The sequence below is a fragment of the Bacillus rossius genome, chromosome 1 (assembly GCF_032445375.1).
Source record: "Bacillus rossius redtenbacheri isolate Brsri chromosome 1, Brsri_v3, whole genome shotgun sequence".
Lineage (NCBI taxonomy): Eukaryota > Metazoa > Arthropoda > Insecta > Phasmatodea > Bacillidae > Bacillus > Bacillus rossius.
Window position 1 is genome coordinate 307,360,140 of NC_086330.1, and position 23,498 is coordinate 307,383,637.

At 37.8% G+C, this 23,498-nt stretch overlaps 1 protein-coding gene across 1 annotated transcript in view; it reads left to right on the forward strand.

The window, feature by feature from the left end:
• The window catches only part of LOC134527873 (synaptic vesicle glycoprotein 2B-like), a 75,730-nt gene that overhangs the window by 46,444 nt on the left and 5,788 nt on the right, over window positions 1-23,498 (forward strand). Inside the window, exons 5-6 of the mRNA XM_063360857.1 lie at window positions 4,966-5,204; window positions 15,382-15,557. Of these exons, the coding sequence (XP_063216927.1) occupies window positions 4,966-5,204; window positions 15,382-15,557 (415 nt within the window). The remainder of the gene's footprint in view (window positions 1-4,965; window positions 5,205-15,381; window positions 15,558-23,498) is intronic.

Here is a 23,498-nt window from a genome sequence, read left to right on the forward strand (position 1 = left end):
TGTTATTTTGTTGTTAATTCTTGATGACCTCTGGCGCCCTAGTATTAAGTCCTGGAATAACGTTCTGAGTAATTAAAAATGGAAAATCTTAGTTTCATCACGTACACGTTTGTGTACACAAGATTTTATATGCAGGTATGATAACCATGGTCTGTTAGGAGATGTTAAAGTAACATTTTTAGAAAGTACTGCATAGCCCAACGGAAATGATTAAGGAGTTGGGGTGGGAAACGTTACAGAGGAGAAGAAGAGTGGAAAGGTTGGTCAGGATGTTCAAGGTGCTGAAGGGGGAAGGGGGATGGGGGCAATTGGGAAGCAAAGTACATAGAGGGGAGTACAGAGGACGAAGAGACCACAGATGTAAGCTCCAGAGGGTGTGGAGGCGGACAGAGAGAGGGCGGAACACCTTCCTGGTGAGGACGGGGAGGGAGTGGAATGGGCTGGGGGAGGAAATGGTGGAGGTCAGGGATGGGAGGGAGCTGAGGAGAAAGCTGATGGAGGGGGGGGGGGAGAGGGGAGTGAGTGGGAGTTCTTGCCACCGGGTGAAAGCCCAATTGCAGGTTAAGTAATAATAATATATCTTAAAGTTGTTTTATTGTTTTGGTGTTGAATGGTGTATTATTAACTTGATACATGCTGGTGACTTATTGGGCTGTTACTGCATGCTGATAGAAACACCGCAACTCTGGGTGAAGACGTTAGTAGTAAATTCTTATGGGACTCCTGTGCCTGATACTGGTAGGTGGTGTATCCGTCGGTTTACGCCATCTTGGATTTTGACGTAAAGGCCACCATACTGGATGACTATGACTTTTAACCATTACCTTGCATTGACTTTTGACCTTAATTTTGATTTTAAAACCAACTTAAAATTTACGCAAAATTTACCAAAATGGATTAAACATTTTCTATTAAAAATTATGTTCTCAATGTAAACTGCCCGTTTTCCTCTCCAAAACTGCAGGTGGCTTGGAAAATCCTTAGAAATGCTTCAATAATTTTAAAAATTTAAATTTAAGCTTATGAGGTCGTGACAATGAACTTTATTCTTGACTGACATATGATATTACGACTGCAATTTGACACTGAGATAATGTTTTTAGATAAAAGTAAATTAAAATAGTTTATAAAATTCTTTAAAACATTATTGTCTGCCCTCGGTCCAAACCCAAAGAGAACAATATAAATAATAATTCACCCATAGTGTCCACAAGCAGATTGACACCTAGACTTTTATTGAGGTAATAATTATATATTATTACTGACAATGTGACGTCAAGGCAGCCATCTTGGACACGCCATCTTGGGTTCTCTGGTCTTCAGCTATAATGTGCTAAAGCCATATTTGTTTATTTGTTGCGTCCGCTTCATTGTCGGTTATCTTGGTTATCTTGCCTTCAATTTGAAAATCCATAATTACCAAACAAAATTTTAACCTTTAAATATACAGATTAATTCTATTAATTAATTGTTTCAATTGCTTGTTTGGTATAAACTAATTAGGTACATAGTGACTGAGACATTACAAGAAATAAATAAACGCAAATTTTAGAAAACTAATATTTGTTTATTAAAATTCTGCTCTACCAGTGGCGCAGCCAGGATTTGTGAATGGGGGGGGGGGGTTAAGAAGCATGGCCCCCCCCCCCCCGTATTGAAGCGGGTGGTCCGGGGTCCTCCCCCGGAAAACATTTGGATTTTAAGGTGTAAAATAGTGCTATTTTAGCAGTTTTCGGTTCTTAAATTTAAATATTGTAATGGTAAAAATTTTATTGATTTTAATATGAAATTTGTTTGAGTGATGAATAGGAAATTATTTAAAGATTTGGTGCCAAGGGGGGGGGGGGGTTGAACCCCTAAACCCCCCCCCCCCCCTGGCTACGCCCCTGTGCTCTACTACAAGTACATGAAGTATTAGTACTTTAGCGCTTCTCGATTTCTTCAGTCTCATAAGAGTGTGAAGCGAGTCTTTAGTAATTCTTGGCATTTATTTTTAGGGTGGTTCTATATGACAGTTGATTACCTTCTTTTTACATTGTTCTATAAAAACTTTTGTTTACGTTTCGATTACCGTTGTTACGATGCCTGACGTAAATATCTGTTTTGTTTACAGGTATACAAATTATATTTATTTAACTGTTTTGTGTTTTGAACACTATTTATTGTATACATAAACAGTCAAACCGAGACAATCAAGGTCAGAGGACTTCAGCAACGGATTTGAATTGCTTTATCTCTCTGAGTTGGTCAAATTACATTTTAAAAATTCCCTGAGAAATAACAATTTAAAAATTTAATCAACTTTGATAATATTACTGAAAACTAAATTTAATTTGTACCTATAGGTTGTGACCAACATATCTAGCAACGATAAATAGAATTTTTTTTTGTTCTTCAACATTTTATTTATTTCCGTAATAGTGTTGGAACGGTCTATTGTCTACATAAATAATATTCTCTTTTATTTAGTGATAAATTTTTGCCATTTATATTCCCATACATGTTTGTTGTCAATGCATGTCAAACGCTACTTGATACATTCATTACAGAAATTATTAAGTATTTTATTTTCAAAGAGCTTTATTATAGTAATAACGAGAGTGATAAATCTTTGCAAAGAATAAACAATTAACAGTCCCGTGTTGTTACAGATTGAAGTTTTATGTAACAGAGTTAGAGCTATAGTTCTGTCACAGAGAGTAGTCCCAAGTGGGGCATAGAATTATATTTACAACATCTGAGAGTTCTATAAATTGTTATTGACAGTAATTTATTTCATGATTCCTTCCATTGATAATGAGTACAATTCTCTTTCCACAAAATATAAAGTTTGGTCTTGACGAATGTGCAACCATTCACCTGCAATATCTTATGTGCACTTTCAAGTTTCCATAATGTGTAAACAGGGTAGTGTATGAAGACATGTTGCACTGATACATAATATATTAAGGGTTATTATTACAGTTGTGTTTTACACACCTATGAACCTTCAAGTTTGCATCATTTCATTAGCAAGTACAGCTGGGTGATGGAATATTAACAGGTTATGATGCATGTGTTAACGATGTCACTGCCATGATGTCATAGACGCCATCAAGGTTTACGCTTTTGTCGAAATTGTATTGATGGAAGTATTTCTAGTGCTGTGACTGTAGACGGTATTGGAGGTACTTTTTTCTGATATCTCCGAGTTTGTAAGCGTCGCTGCCACCAGGATCTGTTGATGATGGAGTTGACATTGCCGTTGTTGTAAGCGACATACCAGACTGAACCGAAGAAGCTTTAACTGCCGTTGGTACGGGCGTCATCGATGTCTACGTCGCTGATGCTACTGCAGCCATCGGGTGATACCGTAGTCATCTGCAGGATTAAATATGTATTATAACTACTATGAAAGTCTATCTTCAATCTTCTACAATCAAAGAAAAACTGGCAGTTTGTGATTCAACATCAAAATTAACTTATAATACATTTATCAAACATAAGCACAAAATAAATGCCAATTATTCTGGCTAAAGCCGACTGTTCATGTGATATGTGATCAACACTGTAGTTGACTATTAACCTAAAAACTAATATTATTACAGTTAGCAAAAGATTCAATTAACCCCTTGTAAATTTACTCTACCACTTGTTCAATTAAAAACATTAATACAACCAACATTTTACGTTAGCTTCTTTGCTACTGGCGGCAGATTGGAATCCTAGTTAGCGGCTCGCTAGGTGATTTCAGATGAACAGAACAGAGAATACACTCACTGCTAGTAATCGTCGCTCTTCGCACGCAAGACGACTCTGATACCCAGCCCGTTTCCACTCGCCGACCCGTTAGACTAAGACGTCACTTCCTGGTGACTTGCTCGAACGTTCGCTCTGCATTTTCTGAACTTTCTGAAGGCGGTCCGATGACACGCTGTTAACCTTCTGTGTTAAAGTCGTCTTCGTAACTTGCAGGCACCAACCCACTGACGTGCATGCATCCCATAAACCACACAACCTTCCGGATAGCGATCTTACTCGCTGGCTTTCTTAACTCCTTACTGGACTGGTGGCGGCTGCAAGCGGCCCGATGACCAACTGGAAACCTCCTGCTTGCTAGTCATCCTCTTCACTCGCAGTCACCTGTCCGCTGTGGTGTGTGCATCTGGCAGATCACACATTTTCGTCGCTAGCGAGTAACTGGACACTTGTCTCGAGCCGGGATGATGTCGTGGATGCTTTTTGACACTCCGGGCGCTGCCCTCAGATCTCGCTACTCGCTACCGACCTCCGTTCCTGCAACGATACCTCGATGATTTGGTGAGCGGACGACTAGTTTCTCCAGTGACTACTGGCTACTTTGTCGTTTTTACTCTGGGGAACTGCTCTTATACCTACACACACACACACACACACACACACACACACACACACACACATATATATATATATATATATATATATATATAACCGATATATGGCGTGGAGTCAATTTTTTTCTCCTTCCTGGTAGCACACTGGGACTAGGGCAGGTGTAACACTTACACGCGACGATTTTCCACTGTTTTCGCTACTTTTAAATTATAACTAAGACTATGTTTGCGGGGATTGCATTCGCAAAGGATGTACACTCCGTTACAAGGCAGTAAACAATTTGAGAAACATTAAACATCTGTAGAGTATCCTGAATGAATTATTTTTAGAAATATTTATACCTTTTTTTTTGCTGTTGAATTACAGTTAATCAAAAAAAATAGTTTCTAAGTAATTCTGTGAAACTATTTCATGTTGCAGAATATACTTAAAAGACTGAAGTTCTTGTGAAAAGCTAATTATCGAATGGTTTGGACGCTGTAACCCATATTTTCTCTTTGATGCACTCCGACTAACTTATTAGTTACATCTGGAGACGACATGGAGATGTTAGGTGTTGCCTGGCTGAACAGCCGCGCAACTGGGAGGGTAAACCCTGGCTGTTGGTCGCAGGGCTCGCCTGGGTGGTGATCCCACAGCCGTGGAGCGTGGAGCTGCCCGCCTTCACGTTCAGCTCGTGGCGCGTGTTCCTGCTGCTGTGCTCGGCGCCCAGCCTCGTCACGGCGGCGCTCTTCACGCTCATGCCGGAGAGCCCCAAGTTCCTGCTCACCCAGGGACGTCACGACGAGGCGCTCGCCATCCTGCGGCGCATCTACAGCCTCAACACCAGCAAGCCCTCTGACACCTACCCGGTGAGCCCTCTCGTCTGCTGCGCGAGTCGTCTTCCTTTCGCACAGCACTTGCTCGCTAAGAATCTCCTCCAGGAGAACACCACCGTACAAACCATCTACAAGCTATTCAATGTAAATATTAGTTCTGCGATTTGGTATCACGTTGCCACACTAAAACATGTGAGTAAGAGCTGGCCAAAAATTTCAATTGAGTACAACAACTGGCTTATCTATAGCATTATTTTTCCTTCCATACCGAACCTGGTTGATGCATGAAATTTCATTGTCTTCTCATTCCACAGCCGTCATTGTGTTGTGCCCATGGTCATATAGATAGTTCTGGCCACTTCCTATCCTTTACATTGGCGTGTCTTGTCGGCTTAGCAAAGCTCGCGGCGGCCTGCGAACTAATGGGGCTAGTAGTAGTGTGCTGCCAATCTGGGATTATCGGCACGAATTTATTGTTGACCTAAAGTTTAATTTTGCATTTAAATTTTGACAGTGAATTTATAGCTTAACGTAAACTTTGTTATCTTATTGTTCTCGCCCATTAAATCTTTTTCCACCGGGCTCCTCGAGAGGTTCCACAGTGCCTAAATTGAGGATTTGCAAACCCATTGCGGTGCAAGCAGCTAGACTCATTTTCTTACCGTCTCGACCACTTCTTGTAACTTTGTCCTACTTCGTGCTCCCTAGGCCTTCCTCAACGTGCTCCCAGGGCAGCTCCGTTCCGAGAGCTGCCCTGAGGTGAGAAATCTTGTCACGGTCATGTTTAGGGTATCAGACCTGCTAGGCATGATCTGGGCTCCGGTCAAGTCCACTTCACATCAGGACAGCTTCTCCCCCCCCCCCCTTCCCAATCTCCAGACTTTCCATGAATTTCACCGAGAGCACTGACTGGGCCTAAAAACTCGGCTCCTGACGGGCCGAAATCGAGGACATCTCGCTGGTCAGTGAAAGTTCTGACTTCGCCTTCTTGTGGCAAAGATGCCAACTACTATACTTAAGTAAGCAGCAGGCTTATGGGAGTCAACTACGCCCGCCCCTTCCCTCTCACGGAACTATCCCGGAGTCTGTTTTGCACGTGTCCCGAAAGAGCGCGCTGCTTTCGTAGTGCAACAAGTTACCTCCGATACCCCTTAAGTTAGGCTACCAGTAGTTTTTTTTTGTCGTCGGCGCGATCTCTCGACCGCAACCTCTAGCCAATCAGAGGCCAGTTCCCCAACTTACGAGGCCTCCGAGCTCCTAGCACGAGTTTTACACAAGGCGCAATATAACTCCGAGCTTTAGCTACGTCACGCATGAGGAGTAGGGACTGCAACACGTGTGGGGGGTCGGGTGGATGAGGAGGGGGTATAAGCAGATACGGCGACCTTGCACAGCAGGTAGAGAAAAGCAGAAAACATTGACCACTTAACACTGACGTTTCAAGCACTACCTCAGTTTTTCAACGCCACTGACTGTTCCATCCGAAGAGTCTGATGAGTAAACGTCACTGCTGTCACTGTTTGCATCACCTAACTGAACAATCACTTTATCAATTTCAATGTCAAAACGCACATACTTATCCCAGTATTCGTTCTAGAGTGTATTGACGTGATTGCAAATCGGTATCCAATCTTCTGGACCCATTCGGTTAAATATCTCCTCGCAAAGTTTTTTTTACATTTGCCAATTTGCAAGTAACATTTCTTGAAGCGACTTCTCCTTTTACCTTAGCTCATATGCTTTCTATCGGATTCAAATTCGGATGATAAGGGGGTAGACGAAGTAATGTGTGGCCACTATTTACCAATAGTCTGTCTGCCGAGTACTGCACTTGCGAAGGTTTGTGCTTCTTTATGAGGTTATACAAGTTTGGTTTGAGCATGTCGCTAGTAAAGGAATTATTCTCCTTACTTAACCACTGCTGCATTTTCAATTTTGTCGAGCTGGAGGTAGGCGTTTTATTTATTTTTACATGGTGATAGGGAGCATTATCTATCACAACAACACTGTTTGGTGGAAGATTTGATATTAATTGTTCGGTGAGCCATTTTTCATAATTATCTTTATTCATGTTTTTGTGATAATCCCCTGTTGCCTGGCGCGACTTCCACATTGCAAGAGCATTTGGGATAAAACCATTTTCGCCACCTGCGTGAATCATTATTAATCTTTGACCCTTTGCGACAGGCACTAGTAAACCATTTGAGGACATGTCACTCCACATTATATTTTTTACATGAGACGACACTATGTACGACTCATACATGTATATAATTGTGCGTTCATCGTTTCTATATTGACGCATACTCTTGAGATATTCTATACGTTTTTGCCGAATATCTGATTTTTTTTATTAATAGTAAGCGCTGCGATTTGGTTTTCTGCCACCTGAATCCTAGCTTCTTCAAAGTCGTCCTTAAGGTTGTATTGCTACCTTGGTAATTTATGTCATTCTTTAGTTTACGTCGTACAGTTTCGACAGTCGGCACACGTTTTTCAAGTAAGTAAAAATTGTATGCAGTACGTTGTACCACAGCTTCATCAAAGGTGTCAAGTTCGTGTTTACATGTTTTCTTGCGCTTCTTGTTGGGCATCTCGAAAGATGTTCCTTCACCAGCTTCATTCATCTTAGCCTCCCTTTTAATTGTTTGTACAGTCGTACGAGACACACCCGTCACCATAGCTGTTCTCAGCTGTGCTTTCTCTAGTGAAATGGAGGGTTCCTGCAATCGCGCTTCATTTTCCACAAACTGCAGAACGTTATAGACGATTTCCCGCGCCTGCGAGTGCAGTTTTTTACTCTTAACTTTTGACAACACTGGAGGCATTTTATGTATAAAGTTGTACTTTACTGAAGTACTGCACTACATATGTAACACTGGCTCTGAACAAAAGTTCACACAAACCTCAGATCCAAACTGTAAACGAAAACGTTTAGTAAGTACCACGGATGTGTTAACGAACGTATTCGTCGGATTTCACCGAAGGACTAAGTTTTCATTCTGTGCAGTAGCGTGTAGCCCCTGTTGTCAAGTTACGCATTATCGCTCACTACCGCGCCACGTCTGCCTTCCCCAATGTCGTGACACACATACACACCGATTTTCTAACTGTCACCCAGGCTCGAAGTTATGTTATGTCTACTATAACTACATGCAGCTCAAGAGACAAGGGATTGGTCCTAATGCCGTCACCGCGGTCGGTTCTTTCCGGTGCTTCTCGCCTGCGAAACCTTTACGCGAATCAAACTCATGGTGACTGGCCGACTCGCCAAGGGACACGACCCATATATTATTTATTTCTTGGTTAATTATCGTGTTATTTTTTTACTAGGTAATTATTTAGTATGACTCCCGCGTTGCTCCCGCGTGCGTTAATGTATCTCCAGAGGGAGTTATTTTTATCATTCTACCCCCAGAATGGTAAGTGGGAAATTCTACTCCTTTCGCCTACAGTTTGACTTTTTACTTAATTTTTACCCTGATTTCACAATCCATGTTTCTTGTACCCTTTATTCATATTCTTGACCACTGGGCGTCCTTTTCGTTTGGTTCCAGTGGGATTCAAGTGATGGTCCAAGAGTTCGGGTATTTCTCCGGCTCTCCAGTCCACCGCTAAATTTAGTTTACATCCTCTTGTTTCTTGAATTGATATGGAGTCCACGCGTCTCTCCAACCGGCTAACATTTGAGCTGCCTCCTCTTCTCCTCGCTTCTAGTCGGGGCCAGCGAACAGTCACCGATATCTGATAATGTTAAATCAGAAACTGTTACCTAAATTATACATAGTCCTGCACTGGTTGGATTAACAAACGTTTTAAGGCAGTAGTTTAATCATGAACTATCGAATTAAAATTAAACGTTGTTTCTTTTTGTAAAAGCTTGATTATGATATGTCTTAGTTGGTCAAATAAAAATGTTAAATTTTTATTTCAGGTTCAATTAATAATCTATTTGTAATCGATAGTTTTGACGGCCGGGGCCCCAGTATCTTTTCTATGTGTAATTTTGTAATTTTTGAAACTAATGAGGTTAAATTTAATATTTAATCAGTTATTAGTTCTCTAATACTGTTAAAATATAACGTTTGGTCTGCGATATCATGTAACCAACAATGTTAAGCAAAAAAAAGATGAACCTGTACCAAAAAACTATAAAAATAAAACAATGAAAACTATAATGCCAAATAAACAGAGTAAGCTTTGAAATAAACCACATTTTATTTATTTAACTGAATCACCACTTGATCTACTTTATTCTCCTCCTTTTTGAGAGTAATTAAATTAGTTTAATGTTCACCCTCGTGTTCGACTCGGGTTTACTTGTACTCCCTTTTTCCGCCCGAACAGCTTCTTGGGATTTTCATGAACTATCTGATGATGTACTTAAGAGTACACGAGGGGCGTAACAGTAGGTGTCGCCTTCAATAACATTGGATTAAATGGGAGTTTCTTATAAAAGTATGTATATTCTTTAAAAACTGTTTCGTTTTAAACGTTGGGTAAAGTTTAGGGTTTTTAATTTATTTGAAAGGTTTGTAGGGTTTGAATGCATAGCAATCAATAACTTGTATCTTTCCCGCGATTGTCAGTTAAAGTTTTAAGCCATCAAAGACACTATTTATTCGATATATTATGTCTTCGGCGAGGTGTAGTCTACAATCCACCCCGAGCTCGCGAGGTGAGCGGACGTGTGCTACGCGACGGGTCTCGCGCTTTGTCTCTCGTGCTGTGAGTGCAAGACCGGGTTAATAGTAGGGGAGCCCATGAGGCTAAATGAGGATTTGCTTAAGCGTCGTGGGACCTCTTGGATTTTTTATATTAGATGATAAGAAGAGTAAAAGGTTTTATAATGTTTTCTCTTTCAGCGGTGGGGTAAGCGTCTACAGATTTCCAAAAATGTAAAAATAAACCATCACATAGAAATACTTGAGCGTGTCAGATATTGATATTTTAGGTGCCCCAACATATCAAAAATATACTTATCTGCCGGCTTGCGTGGTGGGGGTGGCCAAACAGAAGAGCATATATATATATATATATATATATATATATATATATATATATATATATATATATATATACGAGCGCATCGGATATTCAGAGGAAATGTTAAGTGAACCCTGAAAATGCTCCCATTCAAAATACTGACGATTCGGAAGTGACGCAGGCTCGTAGCAACTTTTGAAAATGATAAAAAATCACCATATTGTAATACTCGAGCGTGTCAGATTTTTATACAGACGGTTTAGCTTGATGTCCCAGTCGTGCCAGCCTTAAATCGGAAGATTATTTGAAGGGGAATTCTTAATCTGACGGAAAAATATTATGATTTTTTTCCTAATAACTATGAAATGTGACAAATAAAAGCACGAAAAATTAAGCCTATTTAGAAATTTAATTTATTCAGAAGAAAAATATATAATTGATGAATTTTTTAAATTTTTTTTTTCAATTTTCATTGTCATCCGAGGAATTATCGTCGTACTATAAATATACTGATTATTTGGGTCATCTATATTAACTGCGGTTTCCATATTTGTCACAAGAAATCGTTATGACACTTAACAATATTTTATTCATTCCATGAAATGCGTGTTTTTAAAGTATTGAAAAGAAATATACCTAAATCAGAAGTATCTCCTAGAATAACTGGTGTTATGACAACATCTTCACAGGCTTCTGGTAGGTGATTACCAACGTACCAGGTGCGAGAGAGTCATAGATAGGGAAAAAGTGGAAGTGAAAGAAATGTGTGGAGTGGGGAATACATGCTTTACCCCAGCTGAACGCACTAAGTTTTTTAGACGATTTTTGTTACTTCGGCTTGCGGAAATCGGCAGATTATATTTTGCCCGTTAGTTTTTCATTATATCATTAAAAAAAAAACAATCAACCACGCTCGAGAATTTCAAGACGATTTTTTTTTGGAAGTTTGTGACCCTCCCACTTCCGTACGTTACGCTCAAATCGTCAAATTATTTAAATGCATACTTTTCAGCTAGTAACTAACCCACCTTTCCTCAATCTGATGCACTTGAGTATTTCTGACGATCGTTTTTTTTTTACTATTCTGATGAGTTTCCCTAGACGCACGTTCATATATAAAGGGCTTATATATGATGGAGGTACTCAACAACATGAAAGGTATCTCTCCTTATGTTCATTTGCCGTGATCGAGTGAATCCCAAAATCCCCTATTGGGTACCTCTACTATGCGGGAGCGGAATATGCGGACCAAAAGGCACATAAGCGCTATAAACGAATAGGAACAGTATAGTGATTAGAGATTCAGCTGCAATCCTAGAAGCATTTACGAGTACATACAAGGAGCTTTATGACTTTGATTCAGGAACTCAATTTATCAACATATACCTCGATGACGTAGCACAGTAGCCTATGGACTAGTGGCAGAGCCGAAGGAGAAAGAAATGACTCACATCGTTCGTCGAGCTCCGAAAACAAAATCCCCTCGTGTAGATGGTATACCATATGAATTTTACCAACATTATTGGCCGATAATTCGAGGTGAATTCTGTGAAATGGCTCGAACAGTCATCCAACGAGGACCCCTGGGACACACACAAACAGAAGGAATTATTGTTCTCCTTCCTAAGGTGAAACAACAGCATGAAATCACTCATTAGAGGCCTGTATTTGCGCTGACTACAAACTAACCGAACAGGTGTATGCTTATCGAATTAAAACATTGCTCTAGGATGTCATTGGACCTGATCAAAACTGTGCAGTGCAGAGAACGTCCATTGCACACGCCACCACCGCACTTCGGGATGTTAAGATACTGTGACAGAAAAAACCCGGATGGTGTAGCTTTGGTGACAAATTCCCGACCCCTGTCTTTGGTTAGAAAAGGGTGCCCGCTCTCGATGGCGCTTTTCGCCATATACATCAATCCCATTATAAGGAAGTTCAATGCCACTCTCTTGTAGCCGCCTAGACTACCACTGAGAAAGACAAAGCAGGGAGGGGTTTTTTAGATTAAAACCCAACGACAGTGGGAAGCTGGTGCATTAGCAAAAAAATATAAATATCTAGAAAAATACAATACTTTTATTCATAAAATGCCTCTAGAGAGAAAATGGATCATATGACATACATTATGACATAATTACAGGTAAGCAATTTATAATAATCATTGGGGCAACTCCTAATGCGCTCCCGCGGGACACATACAATTATAACAATGCAAAAGTAAAGCGGACATGGTGGCGAAGCGTTGGAAGTAGCAAACAAGTAATATGGGCCGCTAGGCTGAAAGCAAAAGCGAGAAAGAAATTATAATGCGGCTTGACAAGAAGTGTCCAATGCCATCGTGGCATGCCTATATACAACCCAGAAATATTACGCATAGCTACGGGCAGTACTCGGCGTGAGCAAAAGAAACTCAAATCAAAATGACCTTAAGGGTCCAACATTGATAGCAATTACGAAACATTACATTACATGGCAGGAATACAAAAATGAAGGTGCGGCCACAACGCGCAGGCAAGAATAATACTTCATACTTAAATACAGATGCTAAGTTTCACAGCCGAGTACATACCAGAACGCAGCGCCACCCCCGGAGTGACAGCCTTCGAGTCCAGAGACCGAGAGACTGCGAAGAATAAGCTAGGAGCCGAAGTATATATAGGCCCGGTAAACCACTCGTCAGAGAGCGCTGGTGAGGCGGCGGGGTAGGGAGGAAGAGGGAGGGTAGGAAGGGGAAATTGGAGAGGGAGGGGAAAGGAGGATTGGGAAAGGGAAAGGAGGGGAAGGAATGCTGGACAGTGCCGGAAAACGAAGCAACTGCTTCACTCTCAAACCTGAGTAATAATTGTAACCAATTAACATGCATTGGCTACGCAGACTACGTCACAATTATTGGGCGCAATGAGACGGAAATAACATGTGTTCACAATATTCTTTCAGGGTATCACCAAGTTACGCAGGCTAAATGCAACTTATCAAAAATGCTTGTCCTAAACTTGAAAGCGGAACCCGATGTGTTCACTCCATGGCATCCCTTCCAAAGCGCGAATGCGATGCGAACGCTTGGGATACAGCTTAACAGCAACATAGAGCAGACAATTCAAGAGAATTGGGATAAAGTTGCTCAAAAGGTACGTGGCAGCATGCTCGAATATCACCTCCGAAATCACGACATTATTCAGAGAATATACATTATCAACACCTACTCACTGTCACAGTTATGGTACATGGCGCAGGTGTTCCCACTGCCAGCATTAATAGCAGCTCGCATCAGGCAGTATGCAGGATGGTTTATTTGGAAAGGTTCCCTTTTCAAGGTCACCAGAGAATAACGATTCCTGCCGTCAAAGGAGGTCTAGGGCTCATTGAACACGAGCAGAAAGCAAGAGCTTTATTCCAGAAGTCCATCATACAGCATGTCTTAACGGGTGGATGTTCATCGGCTTTGTACACAGAAGCATGGGATGCTATAGGGAGGCTTCCTTGGCACTACAGCACAGCCGCAGAGCATCTGAGGACCGCCGTTTCTTCACTCCCATATGGAACGTCTGTATGAACTTGTGTCCTCTATGATTTGCACCGAAGAACAACAAACACCATAACGAAAATCTAGACCAAGATCCTCTCTTTGCGTTGGACGCAAATATGGAAAAATGTCGCGGACTCGGAACTGTCCACTCATCTCTGTGCCGGAGCATTTGCTTTCGTAAACGACTTGACTAACACAAAATATCGCAGGAAACGGATCGCATCAACCTAGGACGAACGATGTGAACTCTGTGGCTATCGTGGCACTGCTATACATCGAGTGTATGACTGCTCTTTCTCTCGCCCGTTGTGTGAATGGTGTCAGCGAACACTTGCAAGACTTCTAGGCATGCCACAGAGAGACGTGTTTACGGACAGGATGTGCTATCTTGACATAATAACGTTTCCTACCGTGAAGAGGAGGGTTGCCGTACGGCTCATGACAAACTTTATTGCTTTCGTGCTCAGAACGCCAGTGCCATATCTACTGCGGGACTTCATCGCCCATTTACGACGTAACAGGTGGTTAATGGTCAAGAACAACACCTTAAGAAGACGATATGGACGTTACTTTTTCCTGTTATGAAAACATTAATGGTATGAGAGTATTTAGCCCATTTGTATACCCTTCCTCTAAACTTAGTTATTTTATGCGAATGTACCAGCTATTATCTTCTCAATAAAAAAAAAAATGTGGTAACATATATGGGCTGATAATCTGCGTGCTCGGATTCCATACCCGCTAGGATTATTTTTACCTTTTAATTTTAATATTTCTCTTAAAATTAAACTATTAATTACAGAAATTAAATATTTCTAAACAATTAAATTACATAATCAGGTGGGATTTGGAATAAAATAAACATTTGCGAAAATTCTAGCAAGTAATCATCTAATCTGTTTTTTTTATTTATTATCAGAAGAAGCATTACATTTTTCATTTTCCAATAAAATAATACGTTTTTAACTGTTTGAATATTTTTAGTTTCTGTTAAAACTTATTAGTTTATTGGAAAATTAAAAAATGTAAAGTTTCTCCTGATAATAAATAAAAAGCAGAGTAGATAATTAATTGCTATTACTTTCGTAAATGTTTATTTTAATACAAATAACGCCTAATTATGTAATTTCATTGTATATACATATTTTATTTCTGTATATATAGTTTAATTTTGCGAGAAATATTAAAATTAAATTGTAAAATAACATAGCGGGAATCGAACCCGAGCCCACAGATTGTCCATGAATGTTACCACTACAAAACGCCACTAACTAAACAAATAATGGTTACATAGTGTATTTAATGCATTTAAACTTTAACTGATAGTTGTGAAAAAGTTACAAGTTAACAATCCCTATGTATTGAAACTCTACAAAGTTTCAAAATAAATTAAAAACCCTAAACTTTACCCGTCGTTTCAAACGATACAGGTTTTGAAGAATATACCTACTTTTATGTGAAACTCCCATTTAATACAGAGATAATGATGGGTTCAACTACTACCAGCGCCGTTAGTTCGCAGGCCGCCGCGAGCTTCACTAAGTCGACGGAGAATGAAGGTAAGTTGTCAGACCTATGCATATGACCGTGGTTGTGCCTTCCTACATGTACCTCATACGCCCTCTTCTAAACTGGTTGTATTGCCTTCTGGCAACTGGGCCTGAAGACAGACTGGTTTTTTCCCTTCCATAGGTGCAGCGACTCATGCTGTCGGAAAGTAGCGTCGACCCCCCCGCCAGCAAACAACCCTCGCAGAGCTTCCAGGACGTCATGAGGAGCGTGTGGAGGCAGACCGCGCCTCTCTTTGTGCCTCCTCACCTTCTCTCCACCGTCATCAGCTTCCTCCTCCTCTTCGTCTTCTTCTGCGTGTGAGTGTCTTGACATCATGCCGAGTGAAATGTGGCTGTCTTAAGATCCTAAAAAAATAATTTCACGACTAAAAAAAAAAGTGCCTAATGGAGTACACTTATGGGAGAATTTATAAAGCTATATCAGCGAGGCGATTCTGCGTATACTATTAGATTTTTTTTAATTATTATTCATTACATTTTCTATTTATACTATTTCTGGGTAATTACTATTTATTCAATAACTAGCCAATGCCCGGCATGCGTTAAAATACCTCGTTACTTTGTTTTGGAAACATGTTTAATGTAGGTACACCTAGTAAAGCATCGCTCTCTCTAAATCTCTATATCTATATATATATCTATATTCTCTCAATATATATCTATATTCTCTCAATATATATCTACATTTCTCTATATATCTGTCTCTCTATCTACTGTACATCACTATATCTCCCTCTATCTCTATCTCACTACCTCTCTCTGTCTAGCTATTACTACCTCTCTTCATCACTCCCTATGTCTCTATATAAATCTCTATATCTCATACTATCATTATATATTTCTCTCTAACTCTCTCTACATCTATATATCTATATCAACCTCTACCTCTTTTTATATCTCCCTCCGCCTCTCTCTATCTCTCTGTTTCTGTCTCTCTTTATATATCTGTATCTCTCTATATACCCTACTATCTCTATATATCTCGTCTATGTACCTTTATCTCTATATATCTATATATATAGTGCTATATATGTCTATATATTTATCTCTTTATATATATCTATATTTCATTATTTATACCTCTCACTATATATATATATATCTATTTCTATGTCTATAGCAATTTCTTTTATATTTAATTAATTTCTATTCCATTATACTTGCACCCCCATATAACGAAAACACTTGAACTGCCACTAAACTATATTAAATAGACGCATGTGTTGAAAAGACTCGTGCGCCACCTATTGTACGTTATCTTACTTAAACAGTAACCTTTCTCATGTTTCAAAGGTCGTTTGCAAAATTTCATAGAGATCGGATGAACGATGTTTTAACCATGGGCGTTAACAAAGAAATGGCAAAATATCATGAATAATAATTATATTATCTTTTTAAAAGGTTAGCTCTATCGAAATCTTACCTTCCTCGTGTTTCGAAGATTAAGTGTGAAAATTTTCATCGCAAGAGGATGAATATTTCGGAATGCATAAGGGACAAACCATCAAACAAACATTCATTTTTATATATGTGGATTCGCTTTCGCTCGTTGGGGGCGAAGCTCCCAAACCCCCAAAAGGGGGTTAGATACTTATAACAGATGGAGTTACGATAAAACCTAATTAGAACACATTTGCATATTTCATCGATATGCCTGCTTAGTTTGAATACTTCAAGTGTTATTTAGGGTTAGGCGTGAAAACTAATACGGCTTCCTTAGACCATTAAACCTATATTGCTATATGCTATATTGTTTCGAACACGGCTTTAAAAACTGTGGAAGGTTGAAAATGTGTGTAGTGTGATGCGAATTGTTGAACATTATAAAGTGTCGAACTTAAAAAAAAAAAAAACATTTTTTCATGCAGTTGTGGGAGAAATAACCATAAACTGAATCCACGCATGTTTTCAGTATCAACGTAAGTATCATAGATAAATGCATGCTTGATTTGTAAGAAGTGGCACATGCTGCACAGAACGCGAAGCTTGAATCACAGGAAGCCTACAGTTTACAGCGATGAGAGACACGCTCGAACATTTTCGAAGTTTTCCAAAGTTGGCGGATCACTTGTAAAAATGTTCCATATTTCAAGGATTTATATATTTTTACGGCCATAGAGTATGTTAAACAACGCTAACCAAACATAACCAAACTTTCATTTATGTTACGATAACCCAACCTAACCTACCATTAAAAAAAACTATTATTTATTACAATGAAAGCACCTAACCTAGTTTTTTACTTCGGTGAACTTCGGAACTGTCTGTTTTGTGGTTTTATTCCTCGTGAACTGTAGCAAATTTTGTAGAAGCAATAAAGGATACTCAGGTCTGTAACATGGGCCAAGCACAATAAGCCCGATTACAGCGCCCCTAGCGGCGCACGAGCGAAATTCTAGTTTGTGTACATTTTAATGATGCCTTATGCAAGGTTTTTCCCTAATTACTGGAACTAATTTTCTTGTAGAGAGAATATAATTTGTATTTTTTATACTACTCCAAAGTTCTGAAAAATTTTATTCATGTTTCAAAAGTTTCAGAAACTCTGAACATTCTTGTTTCTCAAATTTGACTTGATTTTATATAGTCTACCCATGAAAATGATGGATACAGTAACCCTACCTTTCAGTAATAGAGTACAATATTTAGAATAAATATATTTGTAATTGCCTAGAGCAGGCGCTCTTCCTTATGAACATTAATAGTATTTTTAGAGTATGTCTTGTGCTGTAAAGTACAGCTAAGTATTTTAAATATCACTAACTTAACGAAAATTTCACACACTTATAATGCATTGGTTAGTAAACCATTTGCGCATTAAGAAATTAAAGTGAAATAAAAACTTCAAAAATCTCGTACTAGCAACATTGTTTACAACACTAGGTATAGCTCATCCCACTAGGATCGCTTAGCATCACTTGTCTCGCGGATTTGCGATGACTTTTCTGTATTAACCTACTACAATATTTGCCGTTAGTTCGCTCGTCGCCACGAGCTTCACTAAGCGGACGGGTCATGCTAAGTTAAAGAATATGGAGTTGCCAGGCCTTATATATATATAACATGGTGATTCAAGGATAGTCTACAGTCAAATACTGTAGTAGGTTAACATAGGAATTTCGTCGAAAATCCGTGACACTAGTGACGCCAAGCGATCATGGTGGCATGAGCTGTACCTAGCGATGTAAACAATATTGTTGGGACGAAATTTTTTGTTTTCTATTTTACTTTAATTGATATTTAATGCGCAAAATGGATTATTAATAAATGCATTAGAACTGAGAGAAATAACGTGCCTAAGTTATTGCGTTTTTTGTCTATGGATCGCATGTCAGTTCTGGAGTTGAAGTAAACTGATTAGTAATATTTAGAAAAACAAGTCGTAGCTTTAAAATAGCCAATATCCTATAACTTGGTGTGCTCTATTTTTTTACACGTAAAGTATTTTAATAAAAATTTATTTCATTTGATTTAAATCTTGTGGTCTCCATATTTGACAAACAAATTAACATACTTGTGTAATTATAATTATAGTGTTTAAATTTGCCAATTGCTTGACAAAGTAAGGACTAAGGCTCTTAAAGGTTTTGAGTGTTCTGACGTAAAAGTAATATTATATCGTGTAATCTATCCCATGGCAAATATCTGATAATTGTATATTTTACAACTATAATTCTTTGATTATCCCACATAATCTTACTTTAAAAAAAGGTTCAAATATTTGTTACAGTATTTTAAATTTAGTTAACTTAACCAAATAAACTTTTCAACACGTTTTTCATTATATTAAACATATACCTAAACAACCAACCCTTTATTTTAATTTAGATAAGATAATACTTCGAATTCATAATGTTGCATTTACAGAATAATTAAAGTAATTTATTGAAACTGAAAACACACTTTTTAATTATTGCTCGCATAATTAGTGACTGCAGACTACGACTGGAATAAGTTTACGAAGTTTGCTTTTAGCCTTGAGACGTGAGCATTAATTCTTCTTTTTTTCACCAAAATGTAAATCATTAAGTGATATTTTTTTAGAAGAATGCTATAAACGTTACGTACGTTTACACATTTTCGCGATGCAAATTGTTTTTATTTTTTAGTGTGCAACATTTCCATTCATAACTTGCGAAATTAACAACCTGAATCTATGACACGGAATTAAAAGTTGCGATGAAACTTTACACACTTGATCTTCAAAACATGAGAACGGTCACTATTTAGGTGAGATTTTGTAAAACATCCTCCATCCCTTCTTCCTACACCTTAAAAAGGATCTTTGACACTACTTGATGAAATTTGGTTTATATTACGTTTTAAAAAAGGGGAAAATTACTTTACTATAATTTATTCTAAAAAATTAGCCGGATCACTTTCTATATGCAATAGAAAAATCCCTTTCGGTACAGCCAACATGAGTAGGTAGATTTTGAAGAATATATTTATTCTGGAAATATAATGGAAACTTCGATAAACTTCTGGAAAATTTTAAGAACTTAATGTACCTAACATATCTTATATGTTCTTCAAAATTACAAAAGGACTATTATTAATATTATAAATTAATTAAATATTTTCCATGCAGCGAAAATATTCCGATTATTTTTAACTCAATGTATCTATCCACCATTGAATAACTTCGAACGAATTTCTATTGTACGTCAATTAAGGTAATTATTTAATTGTTTTACCTTCAAACAATGTATTTCATCCCTTACACTAATAACGTGGTTGTATAAAAATTTAGCTTTGCACCAAGCGTTAAGATAATATGTTGGATTAAAATAAATTAAAATAAATTTTATACCACGGAATTTTTTTTAATTTAACTCCTATTTTTACGGTTATATTTCGTTTCATCAAAAATTGTTTTAGCCAAAGTTTTAGATGAAGTTTAGGACTCATACAATTAATTATAACGGATTTGATAGTAAATTATTTTTTAAAATAGTAATGATCATTTTTTTACCTACAAATTTTGTTATTTTCACCCATTGCAGTAATGGTTGGTTACATAAAAATTTATTTTAAAAAATTTTTAGTCAATATTTAAAAAGTAAAACAAAAAATAAGGATGGATGCAGTAGTGTACATGGTGGGGAAGTTTTATTTATTTATTCTTATTCCAACCCCATGTTTTTCAACCCCTTGCAATAATGTTTTATTTTAATCAAGAATTGTTACAGATAAAAGATTTAGATAAAAATTATAAGATTTACAAACAATTTTAATGGACTTGATTATGTATCTAATAAGGGAGCTATGAATTTGCTATCATTCAACCCCCTTTTTATTCACCCCTTGCAGTCATTGTAGGTCAAATAAAAAATTATTTCAGACAAAAGTCGTGGAGAATAATTAAAGGTTCAACAATAAATCAGAACTACATGATAGTGTATATAGTATAAAAATTATGAGTTTTTAAAAATTCTACCCTTGTTTTTTAACCCCTTGCAGCAATGGCTCATCTTATCAAAAATGTTTTCAGGCAAAAGTTTTAGATAAAAAATATAGTATTGTAAAGGTGGGTTAAAAAAACGAAAATATATAATGTAAATAAATAGCAAATACAGGGATGAAAACTCATACCTAAAAGTAGAAGTGTTACGTTAAACTAAAAATGTAAGACGTTCTGTCTTAAAGTAACTTACCAAAACTATTCACATCTTCACACAACAATGGGGGAAACGTAACTTGAATTTACTTCTCAAAAAGGTAAGAGTACCACTTCCAGCGAGATTTTTAATGTACCAATGTACATATTCAGATCATAGTTTTCATCGTCATTTACAGGACAGTACTGACGGAAGTTTTAATTCTAAAACTTAGGGCTGAACTTATTTAATATAACTTAAAACCAATTCAAAACCTAATTACATTTATTTTAAAAGAGTTAAAACAACTTGTTACAAATACTATGTCTACATAGATTACAGTTAAAATTAAAAATTGGCGCCATGGTTATTAAACTTAGATAATGATTTAGGTAGTGATGAAAACAGTACAACGAGAAATTATAGAGAGCATCTCGAAATTTTACCTTAACCATTATGTCATGTTTCTTAAATTTAATATATAACTGTTATTTGAAAGTACTAATAACTTAACCTTACTCACAAGTTTCATGATGAGCAACTATTGAGGCAGGTTTTCAATTCGATTGGAACCAGTACTGACGAGGAGAGGCAAAGCCTCACTCTAGAGTGTAAAACTTTTACATCTCCGAACGCGAACACTGCCAGCTCATTTCCTCCGAGAGGCATAGCCTCCGCCGGAGTGAGTCTAATCCTACTCGTTGCCACAGAGGGAATAGTCTCTCCCTGAGTGAGCCCCGACCAACCACTCTCGGCCGCTTGAAAAATCTTCCGCGTACCGCGCCTACCAGAACAATTCTGGGTTGTTGAAACCAAATGCACAAACAACTAACCGGGACAGCTGAGCAGGCTACCCCCTCCACCCGCACGCGCGGCCTGTTGCGACAGCGCGCCCCAGTGACTGCGGCCAGTGGCTGCGCCAGCGCGCGGCCGGACAAACCAACTACAAGTAAATGTGCAATCTGCAAGCCAGCAGCGCGCCTCACCAGCCCCGCGCCCCGAACACTTGGTCACGCCACTTGCGCCGCAGAGTGGACACAGCCGCCGCCCCTGAGTCCCAATAGTTTGATGTCAAACACCCGGGAAAATTCTGAACCGCGACCATATTTACAAACAATAAGAAATGATTTTATTGTTTTCTTACCAAGAGAGTTATTAACTGTTTTGTCTTCAACCCTTTTTTTCTACCCCTTGCAACTATAGTTGGTCATGTAAAAAATTGTTTCAGACAAAAGTTTTAGATGATATGTAAACGGTTTAGCATCCATTTGAACGGATTCAATAGTGTGCATATTATGGGAGTGAATGATTTATTTTTGTCTTTCAACCATTTTTTATTTTCCACCCCTTGCAGTAATGTTGGTCATATAAAATATATTTTCGGATGAAAGCTGTAGATAATATTTTTATAATAAAAAAATGTATTGAATAGTGTAAAAGGTATGGATTATTTTTTTTTTTTTTTGCTATTTTAAAACACTTTTTTTTTCAATCCCTTGCAGCAAAGGTTCATCTTATAAAAAATTGTTTGAGACAAATTTTTTGATAAAAATTATAAGATTTACAATCTATCGGAATGAATCCGGTGGTATGCCTACGAACAGAGTTATGATTTTTTTTTGTCCTCCAACCCTTGTTTCTTTCAACCCTTGCAATTATGGTTGGTCGTATCAAAAATGTTTTTAGACAAACGTTTTTGATATTACTCCTACGAGTTATAATACGTTCAAACTGTTGTGATATTCTCCATATTATGAGAGTTACAGCGAGTTTTCTCTTTTGAAAAAAAACCTCCCCATTTCTATCCCTTTGGTCGAACTTGGCCATTAACGAACTCCACCAAGTTCTACCACAATTAGATTTTATGTATCAATTTGGAAAATATTTGTGAAAAGTCGCGGCAGTTATCGTGTCCACTATAAAGAAATATATTTGTATATATATATATATATATATATATATATATATATATATATATATATACACTTTTGAGTTGATGATGGTTTTGGGATATATGGACCATGAAACGAAAAATTACACTAAAATTTTCCGGAAGTCGCACCATGGTAACGGTTACATTAGGTAGTATTTTTTTTTCGAAATCTGTCTTAAAAAACCTATCGCCCTTTTTCCATCACCTAAAACTAGAGTTTTTGTTTTGTTTTGATCAAATTTAGTACATTTGAATTTGAATAAAAGGGGAAATCAAAATCTTTAAATAATTAATGAAATAGGAAGGAATATCAAAAAACTACCCCCATCCCACTTTACCACCCTTGGTACTGCTTGATGAAAATTTTCACAGTTTGCATTGAAAATAAGAAGAAAATTACTGCTCAACATATAATTTAGAAAAAAAAAATAAAGTTACTGCCAACATGAGATTTTGAAAAAACCACCCTATCCCCTATCTTAATCCCTTAACGCATAATGTTGGTACAAATTAAAAAATAAGCACAATTCTTTTTAAAAACAAGAGGACATTTACTGCTTTACCTGTTTCTGAATAGCTGAGTTCAATTTCCTGTATACAGTAGGCCTATACATGAGGTTTTATAAACCACCCCATCCTCCTTTTCCATCCCTTAAAAAAATAATATTGGAATTTATTTATGGAAATATTGCTCACTAAAAATAA